The sequence below is a fragment of the Fundulus heteroclitus genome, chromosome 9 (genome assembly GCF_011125445.2).
Source record: "Fundulus heteroclitus isolate FHET01 chromosome 9, MU-UCD_Fhet_4.1, whole genome shotgun sequence".
In the NCBI taxonomy this organism is placed as follows: Eukaryota; Metazoa; Chordata; class Actinopteri; order Cyprinodontiformes; family Fundulidae; genus Fundulus; species Fundulus heteroclitus.
This window is the reverse complement of record NC_046369.1, coordinates 288,119-304,118: the sequence shown is the minus strand read 5'-3', so window position 1 is coordinate 304,118 and position 16,000 is coordinate 288,119. Positions and strand designations below refer to the sequence as shown.

General features: G+C 42.4%; 1 protein-coding gene across 1 annotated transcript in view; it reads left to right on the top strand.

The window, feature by feature from the left end:
- LOC118564224 (NACHT, LRR and PYD domains-containing protein 3-like) overlaps positions 1-16,000 on the top strand; it is a 42,574-nt gene that overhangs the window by 10,875 nt on the left and 15,699 nt on the right. The window contains exons 2-5 of the mRNA XM_036141638.1: positions 3,374-3,593; positions 3,737-5,525; positions 5,771-5,944; positions 7,205-7,378. Of these exons, the coding sequence (XP_035997531.1) occupies positions 3,374-3,593; positions 3,737-5,525; positions 5,771-5,944; positions 7,205-7,378 (2,357 nt within the window). The remainder of the gene's footprint in view (positions 1-3,373; positions 3,594-3,736; positions 5,526-5,770; positions 5,945-7,204; positions 7,379-16,000) is intronic.

The following is a 16,000-nucleotide window of genomic DNA, read 5'->3' as shown; positions in this document are numbered from 1 at the left end:
CCACTCCATACAGTTTGGCTTTTGGGCCAATCATTCCACTGAGATGGCCATGTGTCTGTTTGTAGAGAAAACAAAAGCATCTCTAGGTTTGGGTGGTGTTGTAGGAGCAGTATTTCTGGACCTTAGGAAAGTATTTGATTCAGTAAATCATTCAGTTCTTTTTGCAAAGCTTAATTTCTCCATTACTGCAATGAGATGGATTGAATCCTATTTAAACAATCATTCTCAGTGTGTTTCAATTAATAAGAATAAATCTAAGGCACTCAAACTGGCATCAGGAGTTCCTCAGGGATACATTTTAGGCCCCCTTTTATTTAGTCTTTATATTAATGATTTGCCCTCTGTTTCGCCTCCTGAAGTTGAATGTATTATGTATGCAGATGATAAAGTTTTAATTGCTCGTGGTCATTCTAAAGACATTGTTGCAGCCAAATTAAGAAGTCACGTGACAACATGGCTGCAAAAGTACTGTCTACAACTTAATGTCTCCAAAACAGTCAGAATGTTTTTAAGCAAAACCAACAGAAGCTCTCATGATCTCATGATATTACCATCTAATGTAGAACAGATTACTGGATCAATGTGTGCTTCTGTGCTTGTTTGTTGCTCTTGTTACAAAGCTTATAGTTAGAGTGGCTCATACCCTGAGCTATCTCTATAGTTGTGCTGTGATAGGCCTAGGCTGCTGGAGGACATCAGGGTCTAATTTTCTCACTCTACTGATTTCTACTGTTCTTCAGTCTACTGTTCTCCAGTTTTGCATTGTATTACATTGAAATGACTGTCGTCATTTCAGCTTTTAACTTTTTGCTCTCTCTCTTTTTCTTCATAGTAGGTACACCTGGTCTGGCGTTAACTGTGACATCATCCAGAGAAGACGGCTCACCCGCTACTACCATCTAATGTAGAACAGATTACTAGATCAATGTGAGCTTCTGTGCTTGTTTGTCTCTCTTGTTGTGTCTCTGCTCTGTCTTCTGTAATCCCCAGTGGGTCGAGGCAGATGACCGTTCGTACTGAGCCTGGTTCTACTGGAGGTTTTTCCTTCCCGTTAATGGGGAGTTTTTCTTTCCACTGTCGCTTCATGCTTGCTCAGTATGAGGGATTGCTGCAAAGCCATGTACAATGCAGACGACTCTCCCTGTGGCTCTACGGTTCTCCAGGAGTGAATGCTGCTTGTCGGGACTTGGAAGCAATCAACTGGTTTCCTTATATAGGAAATTTTTGACCAATCTGTATAATATATATATATCCATCCATCCATCCATCCATCCATCCATCCATCCATCCATCCATCCATCCATCCATCCATCCAACTTAACTAAACAAAATGAAGGTGAAAAAGAAGCTAAGGAACTATTTACACGCAAAAACAAATAAAAGACAAAACAAAAGTGGTTGATCATAATCAGATAATTCGTTGAATCCTTGTTCACTGTAGATCTGATAAACAAAAACATGGAGTGGAGTTTAAAACATTTGGCATATGTTTCAATCCATTCACAATGCGAATCCTGTGGTAAACAAAACATTATTTGATGAAATATTTTAAGTTAAAGAACCAAAGTTCACCTTAGAGAATGTGAATCGTGGTTAAATTAGCTTTACTAATTCAGAACAACATTTGACATGTGTTTCAACCCATTCACAATGCAACGCACAAGTTAACCAGAACATTATTTTGAGAAAATAACATTCTGGTTACTGATTTGCCCAGTAAAATCATTTAAACCCTTAAGACTGAGTTTGTTAATGCGATTCTCCCTCCGGGTGTCTGGGGTTGCTGTAGCAAATCGGTGGCTAAGAGGTTACAACATAAAGTTATCAAAATTGCCTTTACCAACATTAATATTCAATAATAATGCAGGGATAAGGCTCATAGCACCATCGAAGGATGGCGGAGCCGAACGATTAAGCTTTGTGCTTTAAAACAAACTCCTTTTGAAATGTCCCGGACCGGATGTTAGCGAGGCTAATAGCATTAAGGCTAGCGTGAGCTACCTCTGTTAGCCTTTTTCTAAAGCACCATGTGTCCAACAAGTTATAGACATTTCCCAATAAACCTTTTTACTTCACCCTCAGCTCCCTGTCCAAACCTGTCCTTTGTCTCGTGTCAGTTCTGTCCAGTTTGGCCATTCACGGAAGGAACGTTGAAGGAGGGAAGTTTTTGGCTTGTTGTTGGTGGGCTAGCGTTAGCTCTGCAGCAGCATGTGGTCGGGTCGGAGGCCTGATGTCCTGCAGACAGTCTCTGACTCCGTCGCAGTCCGATTTAAGCAGGGGTTTTCCTCAGCATACAGTCAGTCAGTCGGTCTGTGAGAGGAGCCAGGGAATGAAACTAATTACCAGATGAAATCAGACAAATATTAATTTATAAGGCGTAGATATATACATCTGTCAACACTAAAACTACATCGGTTGTGCTGTATTTGTATATTTTTACTGTATTGTGGTGTATTGTATTGTCTTTATTTTCTCAGCAGTAGTGTTTTGTTGTCTTTGTGTCAGGATCTGTCGAGTTCAATCTCATGTCTAAACTGTGTTTTTGTTGTTGTAATTATATTCCTGTATTTTATTGCTTTTTTAACATCATGACCAGAGGACTACAGATGAAAAGGAGCCTTTGGTTGATATTGTTTTCTTAACTCATGAATTGTCATGTCATGTGTTTTATAAAATTGCACTGTCCCGTTTTAAATATGTAAATCTAATCTAATCTAAAGTTAGTTCTAAAGCAACAGAGAATGAGGTTTATAAGAAAGACCAAAAATAAAAGGAAGGATAAATACCAGAGTAAGTTATGCACAATTATTGATAATACAGCACATTAAGGTAAAAAATCTGAAATATTCAAGTTAAATGGTGAAAAACACATTAGCATATTTAAAGAACAATGTGGGGGAAAATGAAATTAGCATGATAGTACAGCAGCATCTCAGAGCAGCTAAGCCGTGTGAAAGAGTACCTTAGCATCTGAGAGACGGTGTAAATGATTCACGATCGGATCAGAACCAGTGCAACCATTTTGCATTATTATTCAGAAACATCACAACCACCACACTCTTAAAAATATTATTCATTAATACCCACAATTCTGATTGATTGATATCTTGATTAGCTGATTTAATTTGGCATAGGAAGAAAATAAAATAATTAAACCTAATACAACTTTTTCTACGGCCTTCAGCTGGTAAGATGGACTTTTTCCAGTAACTGCTAAATCAGGCTTCTAATTTTAGGCCTGAGAATTTTGGGGTTTTCAATTTTCAATCAATTTCCCAGCATGCATCCTGGGCTTGACCTCTCATGACCTTCAAAGCTCCATGATTTCAGTCTGATGTGTCCTTCCTGTATTATTCTGTTCCAGCTGCTGGAGGACAACATTGTCACTTTTGTGAAGAAGGAGCTGAAGAAGATCCAGAAGGTTCTGAGTCCAGATGACCCAGACTGCTCAGAGAGTCAGAGAGATGAGGAGGAGGGGTTGGAAGGTGAGGATGAAGAGCAGAGGAGGAGCAACAGAGAGGCACTGATGAAGATCACAGTGAACTTCCTGAGGAGGATGAAGCAGGAGGAGCTGGCTGATCATCTGCAGAGCAGTAAGAGGATTTCTACAAAGATTTAACCTGATGGATAAATCACACATTTACTGATGTCTGAAGAGATGGAATCACATTTATCCAGATCATCTGCAGAAGATCATGTTGTTTCCTTCCTGATTTCACTTTTTGTGTTCATTTAGAACATCTTGCTGCAGTTTGTCAACATAAACTTAAATCTGGTCTGAAGGAGAAGTTCCAGTGTGTGTTTGAGGGGATCGCTAAAGCAGGAAGTCCAACCCTTCTGAACCAGATCTACACAGAGCTCTACATCACAGAGGGAGGGACTGGAGAGGTCAATGATGAACATGAGGTCAGACAGATTGAAACAGCATCCAGGAAACCACACAGACCAGAAACAACCATCAGGCAAGAAGACATCTTTAAAGTCCCACCTGGAAGAGATCAACCAATCAGAACAGTGATGACAAAGGGAGTGGCTGGCATTGGGAAAACAGTCTTAACCCAGAAGTTCACTCTGGACTGGGCTGAAGACAAAGCCCACCAGAACATCCACTTCATATTTCCATTCACCTTCAGAGAGCTGAATGTGCTGAAAGAGAAAAAGTTCAGCTTGGTGGACCTTGTTCATCACTTCTTTACTGAAACCAAAGGAATCTGCAGCTTTGAACACTTCCAGGTTCTGTTCATCTTTGATGGTCTGGATGAGAGTCGACTTCCTCTGGACTTCCAGAACCAGGAGATCCTGACTGATGCTACAGAGTCCACCTCAGTGGATGTTCTGCTGACAAACCTCATCAGGGGGAAACTGCTTCCCTCTGCTCGCCTCTGGATAACCACACGACCTGCAGCAGCCAACCAGATCCCTCCTGAGTGTGTTGGCATGGTGACAGAGGTCAGAGGGTTCACTGACCCACAGAAGGAGGAGTACTTCAGGAAAAGATTCAGAGATGAGGAGCAGGCCAGGAGAATCATCTCCCACATGAAGACATCAAGAAGCCTCCACATCATGTGCCACATCCCAGTCTTCTGCTGGATCACTGCTACGGTTCTGGAGGACGTGTTGGAGACCAGAGAGGGAGGAGAGCTGCCCAGCACCCTGACTGAGATGTACATCCACTTCCTGGTGGTTCAGACCAAAGTGAAGAAGGTCAAGTATGATGGAGGAGCTGAAACAGATCCACAATGGAGTCCAGAGAGCAGGAAGATGATTGAGTCTCTGGGAAATCTGGCTTTTGATCAGCTGCAGAAAGGAAACCTGATCTTCTACGAATCAGACCTGACAGAGTGTGGCATCGATATCAGAGCAGCCTCAGTGTACTCAGGAGTGTTCACACAGATCTTTAAAGAGGAGAGAGGGCTGTACCAGGACAAGGTGTTCTGCTTCGTCCATCTGAGTGTTCAGGAGTTTCTGGCTGCTCTTCATGTTCATCTGACCTTCACCACCTTTGGTATCAATCTGATAAAAAAACAAACATTTAAAAAGTCTTCATTTTCTAAGAAACCTAAACCAAAGTCTTTTCACCAGACAGCTGTTGATCAGGCCTTACAGAGTCCAAATGGACACCTGAACTTGTTCCTCCGGTTCCTCCTGGGACTTTCACTGCAGACCAATCAGAGACTCCTACAAGGTCTGCAGACACAGACAGGAAGTAGCTCACAGACCAATCAGGAAACAGTTCAGTACATCAAGGAGAAGATCAGTGAGAATGTGTCTGCAGACAAAAGCATCAATCTGTTCCACTGTCTGAATGAACTGAAGGATCGTTCTCTAGTGGCGGAGATCCAACAGTCTCTGAGTTCAGGAAGTCTCTCCACAGATAAACTGTCTCCTGCTCAGTGGTCAGCTCTGGGCTTCATCTTAGTGTCATCAGCAGAAGATCTGGATGTGTTTGACCTGAAGAAATACTCTGCTTCAGAGGAAGTTCTCCTGAGGCTGCTGCCAGTGGTTAAAGCCTCCAACAAAGCTCTGTAAGGACACAGATTGTTGCTGCTTTTATTTCTGATAATGAGAAATCTGCTAATGAGGTAAATATTGATTCACGTTGCTTCAGTTTAGTTATAATAAACCAGTTCAAAATAAAGGGAGACATAAAGATGTATAAAATCAGACAAATCCATCAGTCCTTCCAAGGAGAACATTGGTGACTGCAAAGAAATAAAAAAATATTTCTGATGAATTGTTTAATAACAGATGTTTCTCCCTGTCTCCTCAGACTGAGTGGCTGTAACCTCTCAGAGAGAAGCTGTGAAGCTCTGTCCTCAGTTCTCAGCTCCCAGTCCTCCTGTCTCAGAGAACTGGACCTTAGTAACAACAACCTGCAGGATTCAGGAATGAAGCTTTTCTCTGCTGGACTGGAGAGTCCAACCTGCAAACTGGAAACTCTCAGGTACAAAGTTCTCCATCCTGTTGAGACCAGATTTCTGTCCATTACCTGCTAAAACATGATGGAATTGTAGTTCAATGATAGATTTGTCAACTTTCATCTGACCTTTATTCTCTATGAATAGAAACTAGGTGCAGACTTTCCATGTAAGAGTGATTCTCAAATGTTTTCTTTTGTGCCCACATGAATCCCCCAACACAACATAATGGGCCAAAACATTTACTTTTATTGTTTTATATTTCGATGCATTAAATCTGCTGTTCAAAAGATTACCCAGAATCCCTTTTAAAATTTGAATACATCATATGACAATAGTTTCTCACAGGTACAATTTTTCAACATTGCCACACTTCTTTAACTATATAATATTAACAACAATATAAAAGGTTTTTAACGCTAATTGTACCTACAGTCAACACAAACCAATGTGTCAACTCACATCGGTTGTGTCCGGTTACCGAGGCCGTGCTGAGCTGCAAAATATTCAGCAAGAAGGAAGTTTGACCGGACGCCAAAGCGGTCCCCAGATCATGCTCCTAAATTTCATGAGCTAAACGGGAAACGTTGGACGCTAGACAGGATAAAGTTCTGGTGAATTTCAGAATAAAACCACTGCACCAACTTAACTAGCTTGACTAGTGTAAACAAAACAGCAACACAGAAACACGAAGGCCATATATATAGACTCTGTCTCTGTCTCTATCAGAGTTAATGACGTTAGCTAAATTCATCTGCATTTACAATGCAGACTACCTTGGCCTTAGAACATTTGCTAAGATTCATGTGTTGATGTTGTATAATTGTATCAGACTTACTAAATGGTTGGGTTGCTTTAACCTGCTCATTACACAGCCTTGTGTTCTGAAAGCAGCCCAGCTTACTGCAGGTTCTGCTACATGTTGCTGTGGCTAGAGACCTGATGTCACCGCCACCATCACCATCAGCTATGGCAGCTGTTGACAGCCCTGCTACAAACATTTCTGTTATTTTTGCTCATTTGGCAGCAAGTGCCTAAAAATGGAAGTTGTTGTTTTTATTCACAGTTTCTCTGAGCCTCCTAACTTTTTCTTCATCTCGGCATCCTAAATTGCACGTAAAGGTAGTTTATTTATAATGAACTAGTTCACAATAAAAGGAAAAATACGACGTGTAAAATCAGGCAGATCCATCGATCTTTCCAAGGAAAACATTGGTGACTGTAAAGAAATAAACTATGTTTCTGATTAATTGTTTAATAACAGATGTTTCTCCCTGTCTCCTCAGACTGAGTGGCTGTAACCTCTCAGAGAGAAGCTGTGAAGCTCTGTCCTCAGTTCTCAGCTCCCTGTCCTCCAGTCTCAGAGAACTGGACCTGAGGAACAACAACCTGCAGGATTCAGGAGTGAAGCTTCTCTCTGCTGGACTGGAGAGTCCAAACTGCAGACTGGAAACTCTCAGGTACAAAGTTCTCCATCCTGTTGAGACCATATTTCTGTCCATTACCTGCTAAAAACATGATGGAAATGTTAGTCCAATGATAGATTTGTCAACTTTTATTGTTGTACCTTTACTCCCTATGGATACAATCCAGGCCCAGACTCACCATATGTAAGTGGTTCTCAAATGTTTTATTTTTCACCACCTTTGAAGAATGAACAACCCCACCCCCACCTCCTTCTCCTCCATTCCAACAGAATGGGTGAAAAATGTAACTTTTATTTGTTTCTGTTTTAATGCATTAATGTCCTTGATCTAAAGATTACCCAGAATCTCTTTTAAAATGTAGATACATTATATAACAATGATTTCTCACAATTACAATTTTTCAACATTGCCACACTTGTTTCACTATATAATATTACCAACAATATAAAAGGTTTTCAGCCATAATCATACTTACAGTTAACACAAAGGATGTCACTGCCTGCAGACACAGCTCCTTCTCTCTCTGGAAAAACGACACATAGTTGTAGGGTTAGGGGAACCCTGGGCTCACATTGAATGCAGTGTAGATCCAGTGTCGGTGCCGCAAGGAACCCAATTAATTAAAAACCAATGTGTCAACTCACATCGGTTGTGTGCGGTTGTGTGTCCGGTTACCGAGGCCATATGGAGCTGCAAAATATTCAGCAAGAAGCAAGTTTGACCGGGTGCCAAAGTGGTCCCCAGATCATGCTCCTGAATTCCAAGAGCTAAACGGGAAACATTGGATGCTAGACAGGATAAAGTTCTGGTGAATTTCAGAATAAAATCACTGCACCAACTTAACTAGCTTGACCAGTGTAAACAAAACAGCAACACAGAAACACGTAGGCCATATATATAGACTCTGTGTCTCTGTTTCTATCAGAGTTAAGGACATTAGCTAAATTCATCTGCATTTACAATGCAGACTACCTTGGCCTTAGAACATTAGCTAAGATTACTATATTGACACACAGTTTTGCGGTTCCCCATCCTCGGGAGTGGGAAGAAGTGTAGCTGGATTCAGCACATTACACCTCTTCACAGTGATATTTGGCAAATCCAGTAAGATTGAAGTGTACCTGTCAGGTCTAAGCACCTAGAACATCATACTACACAGGGAAAGAAAGGCACAACGACAATTAGTTTGGTTTCATTTTTGAGGAGAGTAGGAAGAGACCGTGCAGTTACAATTGTAATGTATTGGTGTGCCTCTAGGGGCGCTGCATGTTCTCTGTACCCGTTTGTTAGCAGCAGTCACCAACAAGGAAGTTCATGTCCTGTGTTTTCCAGTAAACAAGTTACCGAGCAGCCATCGTTGCGGTCTTTATTGTTGTCTCCAGTATCTTACATGGTGTCAGAAGTGTAGCATGGCTACCCCGCAGTTTGAGCACCCAACAATTGACTGGGAAGCGACTGATCTATATCAGGAATTTACGAATCCGCTTTCGGAGCCACGTTAATTTCGTTTTTGATGGACCTTTATCCGACCTGACAGCGAAGCAGCAAGCCGGCTGGCTGGGTACGTGGATAGGCGGACAAGGCAGAGAAATTTACAAAACGCTCTCCTGGACTGACGGAGAGAAGGAAGATCCTGGAAAAGTACTGGAAAAGTTTGAGAAGTATATCAGGCCAAGGAAGAACAAGAGGATAGCTCACCATCGCTTCAAGCAAAGGAAACAAGGCGTAAGTGAAAGCTTTGACCATTTCGTTAAGGATTTACGCTACTGTTAATGGATTGTGCCTATGCTGATCCCGACAACATGCTGATTGACGCGATTATCGCGGGAGTGTGTGAAAAACGAGTGCAAGAAAGACTACTAGATAAAGGAGAGGAATTAACGTTAGCCAAGGCCATTGAGATTCCACAACAATATGAGATGTCTCAGAAACAGCTGAAAATAGTTTGAGATGATGTTACATGTTCTCAAGTGTCCACTGTAGCACAAAGTGTTCAACCTAAGCATTCTAGCCAAAGTAGGAAAACTCGTTACCCATATCGCAAGTTCACTCAGTCCAAGCCCCCAGCTTTTTGTGGTAGCTGCGACAAGCATCCTGATCACAAATGGAACGAGGGCAAGTGCCCAGCCAAGGGCTCTACATGCTCTTACTGCCACAGACCCAACCACAGGATGGCAGTGTGCCGTAAACGTGCTGCTCACACACTAAATGTGTAGGCACTGGAGGAGATTGATGATGAAATACTGAACATTAGCCTAATGGATGTTGTGCTTCTGACAGCTGCATTAACTGTGGATAAATGGTCGGTGCATTTGATGATTCTTTCACAAAGAGTCCAGTTCAAAATAGATACTGGTGCTAGGTGCAACAGATTGACTCTTGACAGTTACCAAAAACTCGTGCACACTGGTGAATTGAAGCGTTCTATCAAGCTGTTGCGCTCCTACTCTAATCATAAACTCAAGCCAGTAGCTGCTGTAGATTTATCAGTGCATTACAAACAACATGCCACGGAGGCTGAGTTTGAAATTGTGGAAAGTGCACAGGAAAGCGTGCTCAGCGGATCCACGGCTGAAGCTTTAGGTTTGATAGCAAGGCTGAACTCCTTACAAAATACTGCGGAAGCTGAAGCGAACACGCCTGTGGAGGGCGTTAGCAGACGAGACGTTGTTCCTGAAGGCCTATGTGACTTTCCTGAGCTTGTTCGCACCACAGGGACTCTAGCAGGGAAGTACACAATCAAAATAGAGCCCAATGCTAAAGGTATTGTCCAGCCCGTGCACAGACAGCCCGCTGCACTCAAGGGACAGATTATACAGAAATTGCATGAAATGGAAGAAAATGGCTATATCAAAAAGGTCCAGCAGCCCATTGAGTGGGTCAGTTCAATGGTGGCGGTCTCTCGGGGAGACAAGTTAAGAATTTGCATAGACCCCAGTGATCTAAATAAAGTAATCAAAAGAGAACATTACCCCATGCGCACCTTTGAAGAGGTTGTGTCATCTGTGCCTGGAGCACGAATATTCTCAGTTGCCAAGTCGGGGTACCTACAGATTGAGTTAGATGAAGAATCATCATTCCTGACAATTTTCAACACACCCATTGGTAGGTTTAGGTGGTTGAGGCTACCGTTTGGAATAAAATGTGCCCCCGAGATCTATCAGAGGATCATGGATGACATGCTAGAGGGCATTACAGGAGCAGTGGCCATTATGGATGACATCTTGATTGCGGCCCCCACTGTTGAGATGCACAATGAGATCTTACACAAAGTCATCGAGAGAGCAACAAGCTACAACTTAAAGCTTAATTTGTCGCATTCGGCAGAGCCAAGTCCCATATATTGGCCATTTACTGACTGCTGATGGCCTGAAGCCTGATCCAGCCAAGATCCAAGCAGTAAGAGACATGCCAGAACCTACAGACAAGGAAGGAGTTCGCCGCTTTTAAGGGTTTGTGACTTATTTGTCAAAATTCATACCAAATCTCAGTGAAGAAGAAGCACGACTGCGTCAGCTTCTGAAAGGCAATGTGGAGTTTGCGTGGCAACCGGCTCAGAAAAGAGCTTTTGCAAGGCTCAAAGAACTGTGCTCACACCCCCCTGTACTTAAGTACTACGACCCATCAGAACCAGTTGAGATCTTCTGTGATGCAAGCAGCAGTGGATTAGGTGCTGTGCTCTTGCAGGACGATCACCCAGTTGCATTCTCCTCAAGGTCTCTGACTGATGCGGAAACCCGCTATGCTCAAATAGAAAAGGAGATGCTTTCTATTGTCCATGCATGCACAAAATTTCATCACTATATCTTTGGAAAGTCAGTCACGGTAATTAATGACCATAAACCACTTGAGGACATTTTTAAGAAATCTCCGCTTTCCGCCCCCATGCGCATACAGAAGATGCGCCTGCGAATCCAGTGGTATGATGTGACTGTAAAGTACAGGAAAGGGAAAGATATGGAACTGCCTGACACACTGTCCAGAGCACAACTGACACACAATACTCCAGAATTGGAACAGTTGGAATGTGTTTCCATGCTGAACTTTGTGGCTGTAAGTGAAGAAAAGTACGCTGAGCTATAAGAATACACAAAAAAAGAACTGAGCTCCCTACAACACATCATTCAGCGAGGCTGGCTGGAGCACAGGAGAGAGGCCCCAATGACTGTTCAGCCATATTGGGACTCAAGAAGTCAACTGACTATATGTGATGGAGTAGTGTACAAAGGGATGCGTATAGCAATACCACCCACTATGAGACAGCACATGTTAAAACTCATACACCAGTCGCATTTAGGAATTGTGAAAAGCGAGCAGAGAGCATGGGAAGTGCTCTACTGGCCGGGCATGAGTGCAGAGATAGAGGAGGTAGTGAAGAATTGCAGCAAATGGGCCGAGTTTCAAAACAAACTACCAAGGTTGCCTCTAAAGTCAACAGAAACCCCAGAATTGCCATTTGAGCTAGTGGCTTCTGATATCTTTGAGTTTGAGGGCAAGCACTTCATTCTTCTAGTGGATTACTTTTCCAAATTCATTGAAGTGGATGAGCTCAAGGATCAGCGAAGCTGCACCACCATCGAAATACTGAAGTCACAGTTCAGTCGTCATGGGACTTCTACTGTCTTACGAACTGACAACGGGCCCCAGTATGTGTCAGAGGAGTTTAGAGACTTTTGTGAGAACTACGGCATATCACACCTCACATCATCACCTCACACACCTCACTCAAATGGAGAGGCCGAACGAGCAGTACAAACAGTTAAAAGACTGTGGAACAAAGCTTCAGACAAACATCTGGCATTGCTTGACTATAGAACAACTCCACTAGAGGCAGTGGAGTTGTCCCCAGCGCAGCTGCTCATGGGCAGAAGACCCAGAAACAAACTTCCTGCAGCTCAACAACTGCTTGTCCCCAAGGCCTACAACTCTTTGAAAGTCAGACACCTACTCAATAGGTCCAAAGCATCCCAGAAGTACTACTATGACAAAGGCAGGACAATGGACGCTCGCTCTGCGCTGGTACCAGGAGAAGAAGTCCGAATGCAGACCTACCCTGGCCACTACAAGTGGTCTCCAGCTGTTGTCATCCAGCAACATAGCAGCACACCCAGGTCTTACATTGTCAATTCTGGTGGCAAGGAGTTCCGCAGGAACTGTCAGCACCTTCGCAAAAACACTGAAAAAGCGAATCAGTCACGTCACCTCGTGCCAGATGAGCCCTGGGAGGAGTTCCCTGATATCCTACCAGAACAAAAGGAATTGAGTCCTTCCCTAGTTGAGTCTTCAGCATCACCTGCCAAGGAACCCTTGAATGTGGGTCAACCTCAGCCTTCTCGGCTTTACACCACTAAGCTTGGCAGAGTAGTTAAACCTCCCGAGAGACTGGATTTGTAGTTGCTGCTTGTCATGAGTTAGATGAGTTCAGTAGTAAAATGAGCCTGTAGGCTCAACTGTTTGTTGATAGCTTTCAATATTTGGTAATAGACTCAAGTTACTCCTGAATAGTTAAAGAAAATGTCAATTGTAGTGTTTTTGTTTTTGACTTGACACTAATAAGTTGGAAGGGTCTTGAATATTGTTTATTTTTGGCTTTAAAATTTGTGTAAGAAACCTTCAGTTATTTAATCTGCTATGGAGTCCCCACAAATAAGCTGAAGAAGGGGAGATGTAATGTATTGGTGTGCCTCTAGGGGCGCTGCATGTTCTCTGTACCCATTGGTTAGCAGCAGTCACCAACAAGGAAGTTCATGTCCTGTGTTTTCCAGTAAACAAGTTACCGAGCAGCCATTGTTGCGGTCTTTATTGTTGTCTCCAGTATCTTACAACAATCTCCAACCCACTCAGATTTTATTAAGTTTGGGGCGTTTCCCTAGTTACATGACTAATGCTGTACTGAGGGGTGGGGATACAGATAGTTTACAGCCTCAGTTGTCAACAAACATACACAACTGAGCAATCACGTCCAGTCAGCACATAATCTTGTAGCTGATTCTTCTTGTTTCAGGAAGCGAAGAAACAGAGTCTCTTCTGGTTCTTTGCACAGACATGATTAAGCTATCATGTGAGTAAGCTTACATTACTACATCGTAACAAGATAAATCGGTTAATGACGTATAAACATTAATCCCAACAGTACCTCAGCCAGAGGTACACCAGAAAGATTTGAACTCTTTTGTTCTAAAAGAATGATGGCAATGTTGTGAGGAACAAGCACTGTAAATTCAGAATAGCCCACAATGTCACGTGATGCTAAAACAGCCCGCTCAGCTGCAGCCACTGCTCTGTGCATGTGCGTGTGTGTGTGTGTGTGTGTGTGTGTGTGGGTTGCAGAAGCGTCAGAGTCGGTCTCGACATTTGGGACAGTAGAAGCGGAGGTGACAGAGCGATTGTCTTCTTGACCACACACGTTTCCAGTCACATCCAGTCTCCCTGCCAACCATTTACTATGTTGTTTTCTTTGCCGTCTCTCTGCTTCATCTTTCCAACATTTAAAGCATGCCCGTTGTCTCCGTATCCCCAATAGTTCTTCTTTTTCATTTCTAATTTATTTTCTTGTTCTTTTATTTTTTTCTTAACCCTTTTTAGTACTGCAATATTAAATGAACCCCCTCGTGAGAAATCTGCATGTTTAATCCAATTATTTAGGCATGTCATGCTTTCAGGCTCATACTTTTTCAGTATGAAATCGAACGTCTCACCCTGGGGCAAGGCTTGGCCTGGAAACTTTGCCTTTGACCCTTTATATGGACTTCTCTGCTTCCAGACCCTTTTTTCATTTTATTTTTATTATTTTTAATTGTCCTCTGCGAGGTCGACCAACCAAATGAAAGGCTTCACATTTATTGGCCGTTCCGGTATAATGGGAGAGAATTCTCCTTTTCAAATCTTCCTACGTCTAGAAAGAAGTCAGATGCTTTAAGCACACCTGCGGCTTTCACCCACTACATTCGTGGGAAGCCCTACGTCCCCCCCTTGACAAGAGGTGTTTTGTTTTCCAGGTAAAAATCATTCAGCTCCCCCTCGTCCCAGCAGGAGAGCCCGTATTTCAGCTGAAAATGTAATTTAATTAATTTTCTTTTAATTAAATGTAATTTAAACTTAAACTTTAGTTACTGTTCTGCATTGCGAATCCGGTTTTATTTGCTTTAAGGATTAAATATAATAATTTTCATAGTTTTTTAATTTCTATTTTGTAGGTCACAGTTTTGCAGTGCTTTCTCTCTTATTTAAAAAAAAATTGCAGCATTTTAAATCGGGTTTAAATTTTGAAGCTTGCAAGCGGCTTGAAGCAATTGCATTTGAAAAAGAAAAATGCTGGAAAATAATCTTCTTACCGTCTCATGAAAGAAAGGTTTGAATCTGATCCCACGCAGTACACGCACCCCACTCAGTACACCCCAAACACATGCAGGCCAGAGTCCAGAGCGACAGGGAAACTAGTGATGAGACAGAAAGAGAATAAGATGCAGTAAGTTGGGAAAAAATGGGGAAATGTTTAATAAAGAGTGGAAGAAAGAGATCACACTGGATCTGACCTCAGATGGGAGATGTCTCAAAGCATTCTGCTGATTCTGCAAGTGTGAAATATTTGCTCACCATACGCTGCTGACGCTACTGATCCAAACCACAGCTTAATTCCTTATCTCAGCTTCAATTCTTGACTCCATCAATGAGATTAAAGTTATCTAAACACCAGAACAGAGGTTCTACTGGGACCACCAGTTTATCTTTGGTATTTTATGTCGAGTTTGAGGTTTGGTTAAAGCCAGAACCTTCTGCAGAGCTTGCGTCAGTTTGCAGAGTTTCCATCTTAGTGGAGCTCTAGTCAGGATTCATCTGTTTAAATGTCAGATGTTACTTTTTGTTATCTACAGAACAAAATACGGTGTGATTTATAGTTTATATTAATTAAAACCTGCTAAGCAGCAGTTTCTTGATCACTACTTTCTCATCTCAACATCTTGTGTTAAATTGTGTGTCTGCAGCTTGTCAGGCTGTCTGGTCTCAGAGGAAGGCTGTGCTTCTCTGGCCTCGGCTCTGAGCTCCAACCCCTCCCATCTGAAAGAGTTGGACCTGAGCTACAATCATCCAGGAGACTCAGGAGTGAAGCTGCTGTCGGCTGGACTGAAGGATCCACTCTGGAGACTGAAAGCTCTCAGGTATGGAGGAATAAAGGTGTAGAGATATTTTATGACAAAGTTTGATCAGACTGATTTATGACCCCAGATCATAAATCAAAGCCTCCTCGATTTAACCCCCCCCACACCCCGTGTTGCGGTTTCCAGGCTCACCACTAGGGGTCCTGTTAGAAGAGATTTAAAAAATTGTGTTTCTGGAAGCAGTGAGGATCTTTATAAGCTGAGTTTTGGAAGCAGTCTATGTTGTATTTTCTGACTGTGTGCGCTCTTAAGACTGCTGAGTTTTGTATTTTATCCAATCAGAATAATTTCTTAAGTAGGTTTACTGTTCTGGATCTTTCCTGTCAGCTCATTTTAGCTGACAGCAGATATGGATAACTAAACTAGCCTTTCCCCTTCAGTTGGTGATTCTGATTATGTTTAGTTGCCTTGTTTGCCTGATCTCCACATTATCAGTGATTGAAGCACAACACAGGAAAAAGATGAAACAGTTTTAATTTGTTCCCAGATGTAGTTT